The 15,843-nt window shown below is 53.5% G+C and overlaps 1 protein-coding gene across 4 annotated transcripts in view; it reads left to right on the plus strand.

The window, feature by feature from the left end:
- The window catches only part of PAX5 (paired box 5), a 141,809-nt gene that overhangs the window by 100,565 nt on the left and 25,401 nt on the right, over positions 1–15,843 (plus strand). For all 4 annotated transcript variants that reach the window (XM_054186726.1, XM_054186723.1, XM_054186725.1 and 1 more), the window contains one exon: positions 3,090–3,191. In XM_054186726.1, the coding sequence (XP_054042701.1) occupies positions 3,090–3,191 (102 nt within the window). The remainder of the gene's footprint in view (positions 1–3,089; positions 3,192–15,843) is intronic.

Raw genomic sequence — 15,843 nt, forward strand, 5'->3', positions numbered from 1 at the left:
CTCCATAGGCTGGAGCTGGCAGCTGAGCTGCTCTGTCCTGCCTGAGGCTAGCCCAGCGGCAGAGAGGGAGGCAGCTCTGCCCACACCTACCCATGCATCGTCTCCAACTTTAGGTGTCTACCCTTAAAAAAGCCCAGACCAAAATTATGTAGGAATGAGTGTGTCTTGAGGGACATTGGTCTCTATGTCTCTGTGTCCCACTGCTAAAATGCAGAAGTTCGTTTCCTCTTGGCTGCTTTGCTCAGGTAGAGTAGGAACACTGTGGGGTGGAGGCTGCTTCTTGTCCTCTCTTTGTGCTGGGGTTATTAATGTTTCTCTGAAATATATTATTCCAGTGCAGTTGAAACTTGACAGTTTGGGGGGAAATCTCACAGAGGACAGGGATGCTGCACCCCTTTTTAGCGGGACTGGGGGAAGCACGTCAGATGCAATTAAGAGAATGAGGTGGGGTTGCAGCCCACCTTGGCCACCTCCCAGCCCCTGCCTGAGGCCTGGCTGCAGTGACCCTGCTGTAGACATCTGTCAGCAGATGCCAGAACTTTTGATGTGGAAATGGGTTGTGATGGAAGCCAGACCAGACCTGTAGAACAGGCCATGAGTGGTGTTGTCTTGATTTACAGAGGAGCTGAGATGCTACTTTTCTTGGTGTCTCCAGTGGTGGCTACGTTGCTCAGTGCCCTTGACAATGACCCTGACCGTGGCGGGTGTGACAGTGGCTTTGGAGAAAGTGCAAAACGTTCTAGTATTTCACTATATTGAAGTAAGTTGTAGGGCAATGTTTGTGGTTTTTTATAGCTATTGGAAACCGAGGTGTGGGGAGTGGTCGGTGTGGGACATGTTGGGAGGGGAGATTGCCCACAGACCTGGGCACCTCTGGGAGACAGGTGTCGCACCGTTCCGCAGTGACACCACCCCACCGAGGAAGGGAAGAGCGGTGCTGGCCTTTCTTGGGTCAGTGGAGGGTTCCTGGGTGGTGGTACCCACCTGGAGGTGAGGCTGTGAGATGGTTTTTGTGGTAGGGATAGCCCTTGGTTGAGGGCTGCCAGTGCTGGGGGTGAAGTCTGCTTCTGCAACTAAATTTAAGTAGATCGCAGATACTTTTCCCTTCCCCAGGCTGTAAAGGTGATAGAATCGGAGTTTAATTTTGTGTGGGAGAGAAAGAAGCAGGGCAGTGACAAGGGGAGAGCATTTAATCTAAAAGAGCCATTTTCTGCTGCCGTTGAATAATTAGAATTCATGATGCCCTTCCGTAAGGGATCTGCCTTCCCCCTAGAACAAGAGAGCAAATTAATCAATTGTTTTGAACCTTAAATTCTTTCAGGATGTGGATGCACCATAAATATTCTGTAGGAAGGGCCTGGGAGGAACAGCACGCATCCCGATTTGTGGATGTAGAGTGCCAAGGAAAGTGGGGCATGTGCTGAGAGATCGTCGCAGTGATGCCCGGGTGCAGGCGCTGCCGGCGTCGCGGTGTGGACCCCTTCGACTGGCGGGGGCGGTGGGGGAAGCTGCCCGTGACCTGGGGGTGGTGAGCAGCAATTGGCGGTATACTCGCATTCCCAGCTCTTGTCTCATCAGATGAGGTCTCATTTCTTCGACGGTAACAAAAAAAAAAAAGAAAGATTTTAAAATTTTATTTTTAGATCAGCTCAAAATGAAACCGTGGCTCAAAATCTCTGCCAACAGAAAAAGTTAAAAAATTATTTTGACTCCTGGGAAAACATTTGGTTTCAGCCTCTGCAAGCTCTGGAGACTTGAAAAAATCACCGTCATAAAATCAAGTGCCTACTTAAAGCAATTTGAGCATGAGGATCTCTGCATTTTTTCTGGTCAGTGGTGCTAAAATCAGCAAAGTCTCGTAACTTTTCTTGTTGATCTGCCATGCCACGTTCTCGTGGAGGAACCTCTACTCATAGTGATTTTTGCCAGCTGGTTTGGCCTGGTTTGAGCCATTTGGGCTGGTTTGGTCCAGCAGCATCTCAGAGCACACTGTAGCCGGCGTGGTCCCTGCCGTGCTGGGGTTGGAGGAGCGTGGACGCATCCTCCGGGCAGGAGCCGGGAGGGTGGGTCCCCCCACTCCTGCTGGGCTCTTGAGGAGATGGGAAACCATGGGTAGGTTCCCTCTGTGGTGAAGGATGGATCCTCCCCGGTGGGGTCGCAGGAACATCCCTTTCTCCTGGAGACCCACTTGTGGCCACAGCAGACAGCGATCTCCCGGAATTCCTGTGGCAGGCACAGCGGCTATCCCAGATGCCTGCGCGGGAGGCAGGGTCCAGGAAGGTCCCGTCTCCTTGGCAGCGCTTTGCCGCTGCATTGACTGCACATCCCGCCGTTGCTCCATGGGCATGACGTGTCCCTGCGGCGCTGGGAGCCGGGGGTGCGAGGGAGGGGACCCCAGGCCCTGGTCTGGGGCAGAGGGAGATGGGGGACACCCCACTGCCTGCTTTCCCCGGGGTTATTTCTGTGGAAGACCTGTGGGTACTTGGATAAAAAGGTGTGTTTCTGCGCTCTAAGTGAAGAGTGCTGCATCAGGCTGTGTCTGTGGATCTGAGCCTTTTTCTGGCACCACAGCAAACTGTATTTTAAACTCTCTTCACCTCTCTATGTCTTGTGTTTGTTCTTCTTTTTTTTTTTAATTGGCTTTAATAAGAGATAAAAACAATGTCCTGCTTTGTATTTAGATCTCTGCAAACCACCAGCCTGTGCATGGTGATTTTCTGGAGAGTTTTCAGAGAAAGTGGCATTAAGATCAGCATTATTTCACATTTCGCTGTTTTCTGACTTTACAAATCTGAGCTTTGGAGGAACTTGGGAATAGGGGCGAGCAGCCGGAGTTCAGGCGGGCACTTTCCTCTCCCCACAGAGCTCGGCTCTTCCCCTTCCCGTCTCTCACTTCGTCGGAGCTTTGTGGCAGCTTATAGAGAAAGCAGAGCTGCGCCTGCCCTCCCTGCCAGGCTGGAAATCCCACGCTGGCCCTCGCAGAGCAGTGATGACAAATGCATGGCTGTGTTCTGGGCGCTCGGGGAGATGTAAAACCATGTCCGCTCGTCGCAATGCTCACGCGGTGATTTGTTGGTTTGATTCCTCAGGTCGCGAGCTGGCAAGCACAACCCTCCCAGGATACCCTCCGCACGTCCCGCCGGCCGGACAGGGCAGCTACTCCGCTCCGGCGCTGACAGGAATGGTGCCTGGTGAGTCTTCAAAATGGGGAGGAGAAAAAAAAAATTAAAGGGAAGGAAAAAAACAGTCTTTCAGGAGGAAAGCGCGGTGCTCCGTGGATGCTCCGTGCCGAGGCGAGCGTGAGGCAGCGGCCACGGGGCTGGCGGGGAAGGGGTTGGCCGAGGGGGGCCAAGGCTCCCCGGCGCGGGGGCAGCCCAGCCTCTGCACGGCCCGCGGGGTGCCGGCAGACCCCCAGCCTCCCTTCTGCGCAGCCCGTGGGTCATGCCATTCTGGGCCGTGCTGGGATCTCCCCGTTTGACACAGGATTTGCTGTCACCCTGTTTCCTCCGAACGCGCTGTGTCCCTCCGTGCCGTGTACCGGGGGTGAGGACGTGTCCCGACCTCAACATTTCTCTGTGCAAAACTGCGCCCATCCAGCTGACTCCGTGGGGACACCGAGGTGTCCTCAGGGCTTTGTATTGCTGTCATTTCCTTCCCCTTTTTGGAGCCTCGCAGTGAGAAATGCCAGGTGGCATGAGCCGGCCAGTGACCAGTGCTTGCCCCTGTGGCCAGTGAGAGCGGAGGGTGTGCAGGTGCCTGGGGTGGGCAGAGCAGGGTCTGCAGGCACGTAATGTCACTGGTGCCACCCTCCGTTGCTGCTGGCTGCGGATCTGTGGGTGACACCAGGTGCTGGCAGCGAGCAGCGGTGCGTGTGCAGTGGTGGGAGCACCGAGCTGGGCTCACTCCTGCCTGAGGGCCAGAGTTCATAGAATCATAGGATCACAGAATCTTCATGGTTGGAAAGGACCTTTGAGATCATCGAGTCCAACCATACACACAGAAAAAACCCCTACAGTCTCTGCCACTAGAGCCTGCCCTGAAGTGCCACATCTGGTCGTTTCTTAAATACCTCTAGGGATGGTGACTCAACCAGAGGTCAGATGCTGCTGGAAATCAGTGCACTTGTTTCAGCTGGAGAGAACTGCTGGGGTTTGTTCCCAGGCTCTGTTGCCATTGATCTGCACATGGCAGACACTGCTGGCTGCGAGGGAAAGCTGTATTCTCAGGCCCAAATACGTATGTTAAAAGTCATGAATCTGGCCTCCAGGTATCATAAGATTCAAAACGTGGTGATAACTTGGAGATTCTCTTTCTTTCCCCTATTGCTTTCCAAACCCATAAGGTCATTTGAGCCAGCTCTTCAGAGTCAGCAAGGTCAGAGTTACTGAGGAAAAATCCCCAAAGCGGAATTTCATGTGTAATCACATGACTCGGGGAGGTGGTGATTTAGAAAAAAGTACTTGTAGTAGGAAAGTAGGAATTAGTGACAGTGATTTGATGTTCAGGCTCTTTTGGGGTTAATCTTTGTCGCCAACTTTGATTACGTCCTGCAAATTGAGTTCTACCAGATCACTAAGGAGTTAAGAAAAAATCAGAAATTTTATGTGTGTATTGGAGTTAGAAACCGACTACAGAAGTTAGGTCATAGGTTGTGTAGAAGCCAATTTTTACCCATGGAAGTAATCTCTGAAAGAGCTGCTGTGAGGGTACCAGATGCAGTTTGTGAGGAGTGAGGATGAAAAGTGAACACCTGAAAGCAAATCTTGTTTGAAAAGAGCATGAGGTTTGGTCCTTGTTTCACGCCACTTCTCACAGAAACACACACCTACGGACACCCTTATTGGTACATTTCTTCTGTCCTCAGCCAGGCTGCTGGGCCGGGATGGCACAGCCGACTGCTGACAGCAGGTGAAGACTTGAACTTGCATCAGCTCTTTAGCTCGACCACAGGCTGTGATCATAGAATCACAGAATGGTTCGGCTTGGAAGGGACCTTAAAGATCATCTTGTTCCAACCCCCCTGCCCTGGGCAGGGACACCTCCCACCAGACCAGGTTGCTCCAAGCCCCGGCCAACCTGGCCTTGAACCCCTCCAGGGATGGGGCAGCCACAGCTTCTCTGGGCAACCTGGGCCAGGGGCTCACCACCCTCACAGCCAAGAATTTCTGCCTCAGATCTCACCTAAATCTCCCCTCTTCCCGTTTAAAACTGTTCCTCCTTGTCCCATGGCTCCCCTCCCTGCTCCAGAGTCCTTCCCCAGCTTTCTTGGAGCCCCTTTAGGGACTGGCAGGGGCTGGAAGGTCTCCCCGGAGCCTTCTCTTCTCCAGGCTGAACAACCCCAACTCTCTCAGCCTGTCCTCCCAGCAGAGGGGCTCCAGCCCTCCCAGCATCTCCGGGGCCTCCTCTGGCCCCGCTCCAACAGCTCCGTGTCCTTCTGCTGTTGGTGCCCCAGGGCTGGAGGCAGCACTGCAGGGGGGTCTCACAGAGCGGAGCAGAGGGGCAGAATCCCCCCCTCACCCCCCTGCCCACTCTGCTGGGGATGCAGCCCAGGCTGTGGGGGCTTAAGGCTCAGTTGGTCGTGTCTGTTCCCGGGGGGTGATGTCCTGCCCCGCTGGCCCCCTCCTCTCCTGCCCGGTCCCGGCTCTTTACCGGTGCCCTGGGCCCCTCATCGCTCCAGGGGCATCCTCCAGCCGAGGGTGATCATTGGAAAACCTGGGTGCATTGGATGCATCATTCCTGGTGAAGACAGCAATTTAGAGGCTTTTAGAAACCTTCTGGGAATCTACCACCTTCTTTCAGAGCACTTTTTTTCTGAATATCTGGCTGTGGGCCCCAGTTCCTTCCCCAGCTTAGGGCAATACTTGCTCTTCCATCTTCTTTTGTGTGCTGGGGAATCAACACATCAGGAGTTACCAGCTGTTCAGGAGCAGCTGCCAGGGTGGGATGGCAAAACTGCAGGATGTGGGGCTCAGCAGTGCTGAGCCAGAGGAGATGCGGTGAGGGTTCGGTGATGTAGAGTCATCTGAGCTGATTTTCCCGGGTAATAGATTTTATTTTTAACTACACATAGGCTTGTGTGACCTATTATATTGAATAACTGCACTGTTCCTCTCACTGGTTCCTTTAATAACAACCTTCTGCTCCAGCTAGTGTGAAGGTCAGCTGCAATTCCTCTAGGTTCTCCCTTTCATTTAAGTGAGAATTTGCTAACTAGCATCCAAAATACCTTCTCGATCCTTCTTTGACTCCTGTCCCTTGCAGGATGGGTTTCAGAGCCTTGGTGGGGGAAGCACCCCGGTCCCTGAGGGTCTGACCCAGCTCTGGGTGATGGCTCCACTCTGGTCCCCGATTCTTCCGAAACGTCGGAATTGCCCAAATGTGTTTGTTGTGCCGAGGTCTCAGGGATTCATTTCACAACTTGCTGCTGTCTCAGTGTAGCTTTCGGAGTCTGTGTTAGAAATGTGCTTCCTTGATAAGATTTTTAATCGTTAGCCATGAATTTCTGCTCGTAATTAAGTAATTGTGTGAGTTAAGTGCTTAGAGACGCGGGAGAAATGTATACATGATAAGACGTAGGGGGTGTTTTGTTGTGTGCTTGTTGCTGCTGCCGATGCTCGTGCTGCTGTGGGCAGCCCTGGCCCTCGCCGCGCTGACAGGGGTCCACGGGGCTGGGGGGACCTTCCCGCTCCCTGGCATTTCCAGGTTGGAAACCAGAACTGGGAGCCGTGCGGATTCAGCTGCTTGTTCTGTGCTTCTCTCTCCTCCAGCTCCCCCTGTTCATGCCAACCAGAGAGGCTTCGTCCCCCGTGGTCCCGGGTCCTTCCCTGCCTCTCCGGCAGGAGCCCGTCCCTGCTGCATCTCCATGCCTGGCACAAAATCCTGGTCCTCACTCTCAGACCTCCTCCCTTCCTTCCCTGCAAAAGCAGGGACTTGCGTATCAATGGGGAATTCCCTTTTTCACGTGGCTCATGGACGCAGAGAATAAATTAATCAAATACTTTTCTCTAAGGGAACCAAACAAGCAAACATGTGGCTTCAATTTCAGCCCAGAGCTTTATGAATGGGGATGTGGCATCGCTTGAGGCTCCTGTAAACAAGTTCCCTCCGCAGGTCACGGTCCCTGCTCGCTCCTCCTGCCCTTTGGTGACTGTGACAGACCGGAGAGGAGCTCTCGAGGCACTGCAGCTCCAGCTGACCACGGTGCCCTGACGGCACAGGGCACAGCTGAAATGCTGAGGGGTGGACGGACGGGAAAACAACAGTTGGATGGTCAAGCCGCCACCCTTGGGTTAATGCCACGCTCCAGCTGGGTGGTGGTGGCACCCGTGGCACTGCAGGGTGCGTTCAGGGCTCCTTCTTGGTTATCATCTTCATCCACAAACGGGAGCCAGCACACCACGTCAGGTTCTCAGACTGATGCCGTTGGTGTGCCCCAGGGGAGGGCTGTCACCGGGAGGCGCCTGGGCAGGCTTGGGGAGGAACACGAAATCCAACATGGGCAGACATCAAATGTTGCAGCAGGGAGGGGAGCGCTGTGCAGTGGAACGGGCTGGGGACTGTCTGGCTGATGGAGGGTACCGGGGGACGCGGATGGGGGGGGAGCCCAGCATGGGCCTGCAGCGAGGACGCAGCTGGAGGGAAGGGGTTGACCCCTTCTCTTGGCACTCAGGGACTCACAGTGGGAATAGCGCGGTTCGGGGACCCCAGCACAAAGAGGCAACAGGCATAAGTCGAAACAGGCAAGATCAAACTGGGTCTGAGGAACAGCTTCAGGCTTTTCCATCGCGAGGAGGGTCTAGCGGTGGAAGAGCTTGCTCAGAGAAACTGTGAAGGCTCCATCCTTGAGGGACTTCAGGGCCAGGCTGGACAAAGCCCTGACGCCTGGTCTGGCGTCAATGCTGATCCTGCTGTGAGCAGGGTCTAGAGACCTCCCAAAGTCCCTTCCATCCTGAAGTGCCCCGTCACCCCTGACTCCATGATTGGATTATGGCACTGCTGAAAATGTGCTGCAGAATCAGGAATTCATATGCTTCTGCCTGGCACTGACAGCAGAGATGGAGTCAATAAGCTGTTAACAGGAGGAGGACAGGTCGCTCTCTGGGAAGTGGAGGTGCCAGCAGTCCGCGCCAGTGCACAGATGGGACAGCTCTGCTCCGGACCCCGGTCACGATTAAACGACAGAGCTGTGAATCCCCCTCGGAGGCTGGAGGGAGCTGTATGGACAGGTTCCCTATCACAGGGCAGTGCCGAATGTCTAGACAGGGACTGGGAGGAATCGCCTCCACATTCCTGTGGCCATGTCTCACTCCCTGCAGCCCCGGCCCCGGCTCAGCATCCCCCTTCTGTCCCTGCTCCATGCTCTTTGCCTGGCTCGCGTCCTCTGCCAAAAGGGGCAACGCAGCATAAAAGGGGTGACCATTGGTGAATGCTCCTGGACGTGTTGGGAGCAGGCGGGAGATCCACAGCATCGTGTGGCGTCTGTCAGGGGAAGCCATGGGGTCCTGGGGCAGCCACCGCCTGTCCAGAGTCCTCGCCCGCCCGTTGCTGGGGTCGTGGACACAGCAGGTGGCCCAGAGTGGACATGTCTCTTCAGTCCTCGTCATCTGGTGGCTTATGCCTTGAAGGAAGAGAGTTTGTACCTCTTTTAAATGTTTATTTGGTCTAGTGTAGCTCTGTATGTTCTCATTAGCTATTTAGAGCTTTAATCCAGTATTGATTACTGGATTTGTGGTCTCGGTACCGCCTCGGGGCACAGGATCCCACAGGTTAATGAGATACTGTATGCAGAAATTATCTCCAATAATTTGGAATCATTGTTATTGTTTGTTCACACTGTCATTGTGCCCGTAAAGTGCTGTGGCTTTAGAAATGCGGAGCAGCGTTTTCCCAGCAGCCTCCCCTTTGTCTCTGGGAAGAGCAGGCAGGAGGAAACTGCATCTTCTCCATCCCATCCAGTACCTGCAGCCTGAAGCCCAGTCGGCTTTGCTTACACCTTTCTGAAGCGTCCATCCCAGGGCTGTTTGGCTCTCCTGATGCAGGTGGTGCCATCTTCCGCTTGCAGCATCTGCCCTGTTTGCTCCCGTGTGCTTAGACATATGGTTTAGTGATGGTTTTTGTCAGAGTTAGGTTGATAGTTGGACTCGATGATCTGAAAGGTCCCTTCCAACCCGGGCAACTCTATGATTCTGTGATTCTTCACTGCCTCGCACTTGCGGATTTGGCTTTAGGAGCGTTCCAGCGGCTGGTTGGGAGCTCATCACTGGGAAACGCAGTATTTGCCGGGAGTTTACTCCATGACCTGTGTGGGTGACCCAGAGCCTTTTTTGAGGTAAACTGTTTGAAAGGGAGCATAGCTGCTAGAGCGACGGTCTACTGGTCGCAGAGAGCACACCGTTGCTGTATTTCCCTCGCCCATGGGAGGCTGGACCTCCTCCTCCTCCTCCCGCCTGGGCCCTGGTCTGCCACTGGCTGGGGCTGGCATGGTGGTGGGGACCGGCACTGCTTGACTGGGGTCCTTTCTTGGTCCTCTCTTGCTCCACACACCACCAGCCTGTTTCCAGCATTGGGCCAGGTCTCTCTCCACAGATCTGTGGAGACTCATGTCTGTGGGACTGCTCCCAAGGTGTGTCTGAAGGTCTGCGTCCTCCCGTGTGTGGGGAAGTCGGTGGCCATCAGCAAGGGGGAGACACGAGGAGCAGTGCTGGAGCTGCAGCTTGCATGCCTGCTCTGAGGACCGCCGTCCCAGAAGCTGTGACCCGTTTGGGTCCTGGCCAGGATCGGGGCAGGGGAGGTCACGGTGGTTCCCACAGCAAACCGTGCCCGTGTCCAGCTCCAGCATCTGCTCGCCCTCACCATCAGGCTCATGGTGCACAGCTGAGCTGGAAAAGGTTATGCTGAGGTAGCCTTGATCATTCACCTAAATACTTACTCCAGTTCTTCCGTGAGATGTGCTGGGACAGCAGCCCCCGCTGCCCCCCAGGTTCTTTTCCCCCGTCTTCCCTCTCCCCATCTCTGGGGACAGACCCCCCACCCCAGCCCTGTCACCCTTCTTCCCTCCCGGGACTGCCGTTCACCCTGTCCCCTCCTCTCCTGGTGGGCCCTGTGCCCCCGGTGACAGGAAAGGGTAGACTGTCCGGAATAGTGATGCTGAAAATACAGTCATTAATGGGACTCTCGAAACCCAGATGTCCTTTCTGAACACCGGTAATTTGTTTTTAATGAAAAACCATGCAGTGACCCTGAACAAATGAATTTCCTTTATATGAAGTCTATGTGCAATTACCTGACTAAAGGGACCTGAAAACAGTGACATTCAAAACTGGGCTTTGAAAAGAAAAGCGTGAAAAATAGCAAAGGTGTCGTTAGCAATCTTTTATCTAGGAGAACATGCTAGTTCTAACGTGCAAAGCAGAAGGAGACGGTGTTGGGAAACAAAACATCTGGGTTTCAAATGCATTTTTTCCCCGTGTCCAGCAGATACTAATGCGGAGGAGAAGTGACTGTGTGACCTCCGCCTGTGGGGGCTGTTTCTCCCCCTGGAGCCCGCTCCCTCCCGCTCCGTGGGGGACACAGCAGGGTTGGGGGGGAGTGGTGAGGGTGTAGGGGGTCTGGAATAAAGCCTGCGGGGTTTGGTGGGGTTTGGCGTCCCCCCCAAGCACTCTGAATCATAGAATTGCCTAGGCTGGAAGGGACCTTTCAGATCATCTAGTCCAACCATCAGCCTAATTTTATTCATCCTTATTTTCATGAGTCTGTGTTATTTGTTCTGGCTCTGCCTTTGCCAAAGTTTTGCAATAGCATTTTGTAATCTTCTGGCATGCAACAGTAAATAAATTGAAAGTGAGGTAGCTGGGAGGTAAACTGCTTAAAAAGAGGGGCAGACAATGCAAATTACAGTGTGTGGGATGACAGAGGGCATTGGTGGCAGAGCCTGGACCGGGTCCTCCTCTGAGGTACAGCAGAAGGCTGGAACCACTCAGTTGCTTGGGCAGTGACGCTGTTGTGGCCAGTAAAAGTGACAGGAAAATCAGACCCTTTCTCCTGGAAAGACCTGGAGCAAATGAGGAATAAACCGTGACATTTCTTTGGTGAAGTGGAATGTTTACAGGTTACCTCCTTGGAGCCTGGCAGTGACTCCTAAGCCCGTTTTCTGTCTACTCCACCTGCTCCACGCTGCTATTAAGGCGGGGGTGTGCATCTCTGCTTGGATTATGGGCACTTTTGTGCTGGTATCGCCACTTTTTGCATCTCACGTAGCTCAAACACAGCCATCACCCGGTGCCCAGAAGCACCCACAGCTTCCACCGACAGAGCCAGAAGACCTGCTCCCAAGGGACAGAGGTATTGACATTTGGCATTTCAGCACATTTACCGTCTTTCCCCCAGTCTAGGGCTGCTCCACCAAGGTGCCTCTCCACCCTTCTGTAATCTCGGAAGACAAATCCCAGAGAAGTTTCATCACGTTTGATGGAGCAAGTGATGTGTCGTCACAAATATCTTGGGGCAATACCAGATTGCAAATCAACTGACAAATGATTCCCTTAATTAATAATGAAGCAGTTAAGTAAATGGTATGCGTTTATCCGCTGCTCCTGTATGTTTTGAGTGAGGGGCTGCCGGGGTCTTGGAAGCCTGGAGAAACATTTTGGGTATTCATCTCTCAGGAATGTAATTACTGCGCTTGCACAGAGTATAGACAAAATTTATATTGTTTTCAATATGATGTTGTCAGATATTATTTCATTAAATTTATTTAGAAATTATGCTGGAGAGGGCAACGAGGTGAAATGTTGGGAAGCCAGCAGTGGCTGGATCTGCTCTTCCCAAACCCGCCTCCCTCTGATAGACCCGATCCTCGACCAGGGTCTCTTCGCCCCGACCCGTGACCGCCGGGGTCTCTGCTGGTGGCACCAGCTGGGGATGTGCTCCCAAGTGTCGCCTGCGCGGCAGCACCGGTGCCGCGGGTTTCCTCTGCTCCAGCCGCAATTCCTGCCTCCTCCCATTGCAGTGGGAGGCTGCGCGTACCCAAACATAAGTAAGCAAGGCGAAGTGTGTATAAACAAAAGGGTCTGTATTCGGGAGCGAGGAGGAGGAGAGAAAACATATTGTATTGCTCCACTCTTTGGAAATTTCTATGCATTTGTAATAACAAAATTACCATAATTTGCTCGTTAACGCAGCTAGATCAGTCAAGCATTGTTCCAAACATGCAGAGGCTGCTTCTTGCTCTAGGTCTGCCAGTGAGTTAAGCACAGTGGAAATTAGCATGCAAATAGCCCTAATTCGGCGGCCGAGCTGTCAGATCCGCATTCAGCTGCTTGTTCCCTTTGAAATCCCTGACAGGAGCGGCTCAAGCAATCCCACCCTCAAGTAGATCCAGCCAGAAGAGGTACCAAGGGGGCACCTCCTGAGTGACAGTTTGGCTACCTTCAGTCAAATTTATCAGTCACGTCAGCCGTGCAGCGACGCCGGGGGCTGCAGGGCCGGGGGTAGGGGGGGACATTTCCAGCCAGACCTCAATGCCAAAACTGTCCCCTCCCCACGCTGGGACAGTGCTGGGGTTTGGGGCTTTGATGCTGCCGGCAGGATAGGGGATCGCTCAGTTCAGACGCTGCTTTTAAGTTAAGCTGCTGGTGGTGGCAAAAGACGTTGCTGTTGGGGGTGCTCAGCGCTGGGGGATGGAGACAGGGTCTGGGGTCATTTCTTCTGGAACCCAGCCCAGGGGTCCTGGCTTGGCTGTGGCTACGGAGCTGGTGGAGCATCACTGGGGAAGATGCTGGGCTGGGGAAAGCAGCACGGGGTCGGCATCGGGTGGGGAGGGACTCTTCATCATGGAGGGGAGCGCGAGGACGAGGGGTGACTATTTTACACTGAAAGAGGGGAGATTGAGATGAGATGTGAGGAAGAAATTTTTTGCTTTGAGGGTGGTGAGCCCCTGGCGCAGGTTGCCCAGAGAAGCTGTGGCTGCCCCATCCCTGGAGGGGTTCAAGGCCAGGTTGGACGGGGCTTGGAGCAACCTGGTCTGGTGGGAGGTGTCCCTGCCCAGGGCAGGGGGTGCCACTGGATGGGCTTTAAGGTCCCTTCCAACTCTAACCATCCCATGATTCTATGATTGTATGCTGCCTGCTGCTCTGTGGATGGCGAGGAGGGGGCTGGAGGTGCCCAGCTGATGGCACAGGGCTCATCCTGTGTCCCTGGCGGGGGACTGCGGGACCCCTCCAGCTGCGGTCTCTGCAGTGTGCTGAGGTTCCCACAAGGAGCCTGGCGGCAGCTGAACACAGGGGCTGTTCCCTGGTGACAGTTCATCTGGTGTTACAGGTCTGATGCGTTGCCCACCTTTAAGTAATATCATTGATTATAAAAGCAACAGTGGGAATTCAAAAAGCCTTTTGTTGCTGTTCTTGTTTTTTTTATCTTACTAAACATTTTTTCTGTCCCCTGCAAGATAGTTGTTTTTGGGCTCCATCATGCTGGCAGCTACAACAAACGCGAGTCTCTGCCCCAAAGTGCCCAGGAATTTAAAGATGAGGTCCTTGCAGGTGAAATGTGTTAAAAGCTTGCTCTCTGCTCATTAATTGCATTAGCCATGTCGGACCTGTCATTGGGAACTGCCTGGTTGGCAGAGCTCGCCCGACACAGGGTCTGTCCCCCGCACTGAGGGGTCCCAGGGTCTCCTCCAGGCACCAGGGATGTCCCCTCTGCGTGGAGGCTGTGGGGTGCACCATCCTCCTCCTCCTCCAGGAGGGCAGGAACAGCTTTACCAAAGGGCTCTGGCAGATCCGAACAGAGCAGTGACAGCGGCTCCATGGGCCATGTGCCCCTGAAATCAGAGCTCAGTGTCCGGGTGGGATGTAGCATACCGTGGGTGCAGATGCTGACCCATCCTCTGCCCTCTGTGGGTCCCCTCCTCTTTGCGCTGGTTTCGTCGTTATTGACGGCTGTCTATTGGTGGAAACACAGTAAGAAAGAGCAAACTGTAATTAGGAATCCATGAGGTCTAAATTTAGTTCTGATTTTGGAAAGCTGTGGTTTGGATTAGTGAAGGGGAACATGGAGAAGGTGGTTAAGGTGGCCAGTGTCCTGACCTTCGCAAGGGCATCTCCTCGGCAGTGGGACAGCACGGCTGGAGCCGACCCGGGGTGGCTGGTTTTTGCTGGGCTGAATTCAACCCCCTTGTTCGTGGTGAGGTTTCTCCGCCCAGAGTAACAGCCATGTCAGAGCACGCAAAATGCTTCATCATTTCAGAGAATTCAGCTTTTTTATGGTTGTGTCTCCTTGTGTTAGGTTGGTACCCAGAGTTTAAAAAAACTTGGAGATTCCAAAAGTGTCAGGGTTACGAACAGCAAGTTGCCGGGGCTCTGAGCACTGTGCTGTGCCCAGTGTCTGTCATGACAGCGGTGATTCGGGCGCCGGATCAGCTCCTGCGTCCCGGCACGTCCGAGCTCCGCAGCCCAACTGCTGGGGGCACAGTGGGTGCAGGGGGACGCAACTCCTTCTCCCCTGCGCATTGGACCACAGTGAGCCCCTCTGCTGCCCACGTTGGGCACCCCGTGGAAGGGGAGCTGCTCAGGCAGGATCCCAAGGCTCGGCTTCTGCGTGTGCTCAAAGACCAGTCTGGCTCTGGGGAATGAAGTCACAGTTTGGGACGGACTGGACACTGATGAACAACAGATGATCTCCCCCTCCTCTCACTCCAAGGAGAGGGGGGAGAGACAGAGACTTAGGAGTTTAGAAGGAACTAAACTACTTTAATGAAAGATGAATGAAATAATAAAAAGAAAATACTGAAATATATACAAGATATACAAAACAGTATCAAGCTCCCTGGATGACAAACTCGTCACCCAGACTGGACTCGGTCATGGGTGGGAACTGGATTCCAGAGCTGGAGTCAGGAACACAGGGATAGGGATCCAAAGCAGATGAACAGACAGGGTCCTCCTCAGACACAGGCCATTGAAGAAAGAGGCCGACCCTCTGATCCCTCAGCTTTTACACTGAGCATGGGGCAGGTGGGATAGAAAACCCCCTTGGTCGGTTTGGGGTCCCCTCTCCTGTCCCCTCCTCCCCGCAGGTGGGACCCCTCTGTGCTTTTCTGCTTCCAACCCTCCAACGGGGCAAATAATTATGTGACCTTGGTTGTTACAGCAATAAATATAAGCAGGAGCCTCTCTGCGTACCATCCCTTGGTATTCACTATAAACATGAGGTTTTATCACTCTGAGAACAAACAGTCTCTCCACAATACACTGTAAATTTCAGAGAGTTCTGTTAGTTAGAAGAAGCTGAGCTGCAACATCAAATGACCAAAGAGAAACTCAGTTCTGTTTTACCTCAGACCAGGACAGACAGCCAGTTGGGATCTGCTGGGCTTTGTGGCCTTGGGAAGCGCTTGCCAAGTTGTCCTGCCATGAGCTGGAGGTCTTCTGCTCCCAGTGGTTGCGTGGATGGGGGGGACGCTGGAGACCCATCCCTTTGCCTGGGCACCCCCGGCTCCCTGCACCTGCCCTTGTCCGTGGCGGCACAACCCATGCAGAGTTTTTGGGAGGGCTGCAGCTGTTCTCCTGCAGAGTGTTACTTCTGAATTCAGCATTTTTACCACTTGCTGGACTCGTTTTTCAAGACTGTAGGCTTGATTTCTGTGTGGTCATGGCTGGAGGGAGTTTGAACATAGAATATCTGCCCTGCGGTAAACCTCCAACACTCAGAACTGCTGTCTATTGAAATTAAATATTCTTCAGAAATCAAAACTGAATATTTTGAGAAATAAGTATTCTCTCTCCAGGCGTTTCTGGACACATTAAGGCTTTATCATAGAATCACAGAATGGTTCAGGTTGGAAGG

Source organism: Rissa tridactyla, chromosome Z (assembly GCF_028500815.1).
Source record: "Rissa tridactyla isolate bRisTri1 chromosome Z, bRisTri1.patW.cur.20221130, whole genome shotgun sequence".
In the NCBI taxonomy this organism is placed as follows: Eukaryota; Metazoa; Chordata; class Aves; order Charadriiformes; family Laridae; genus Rissa; species Rissa tridactyla.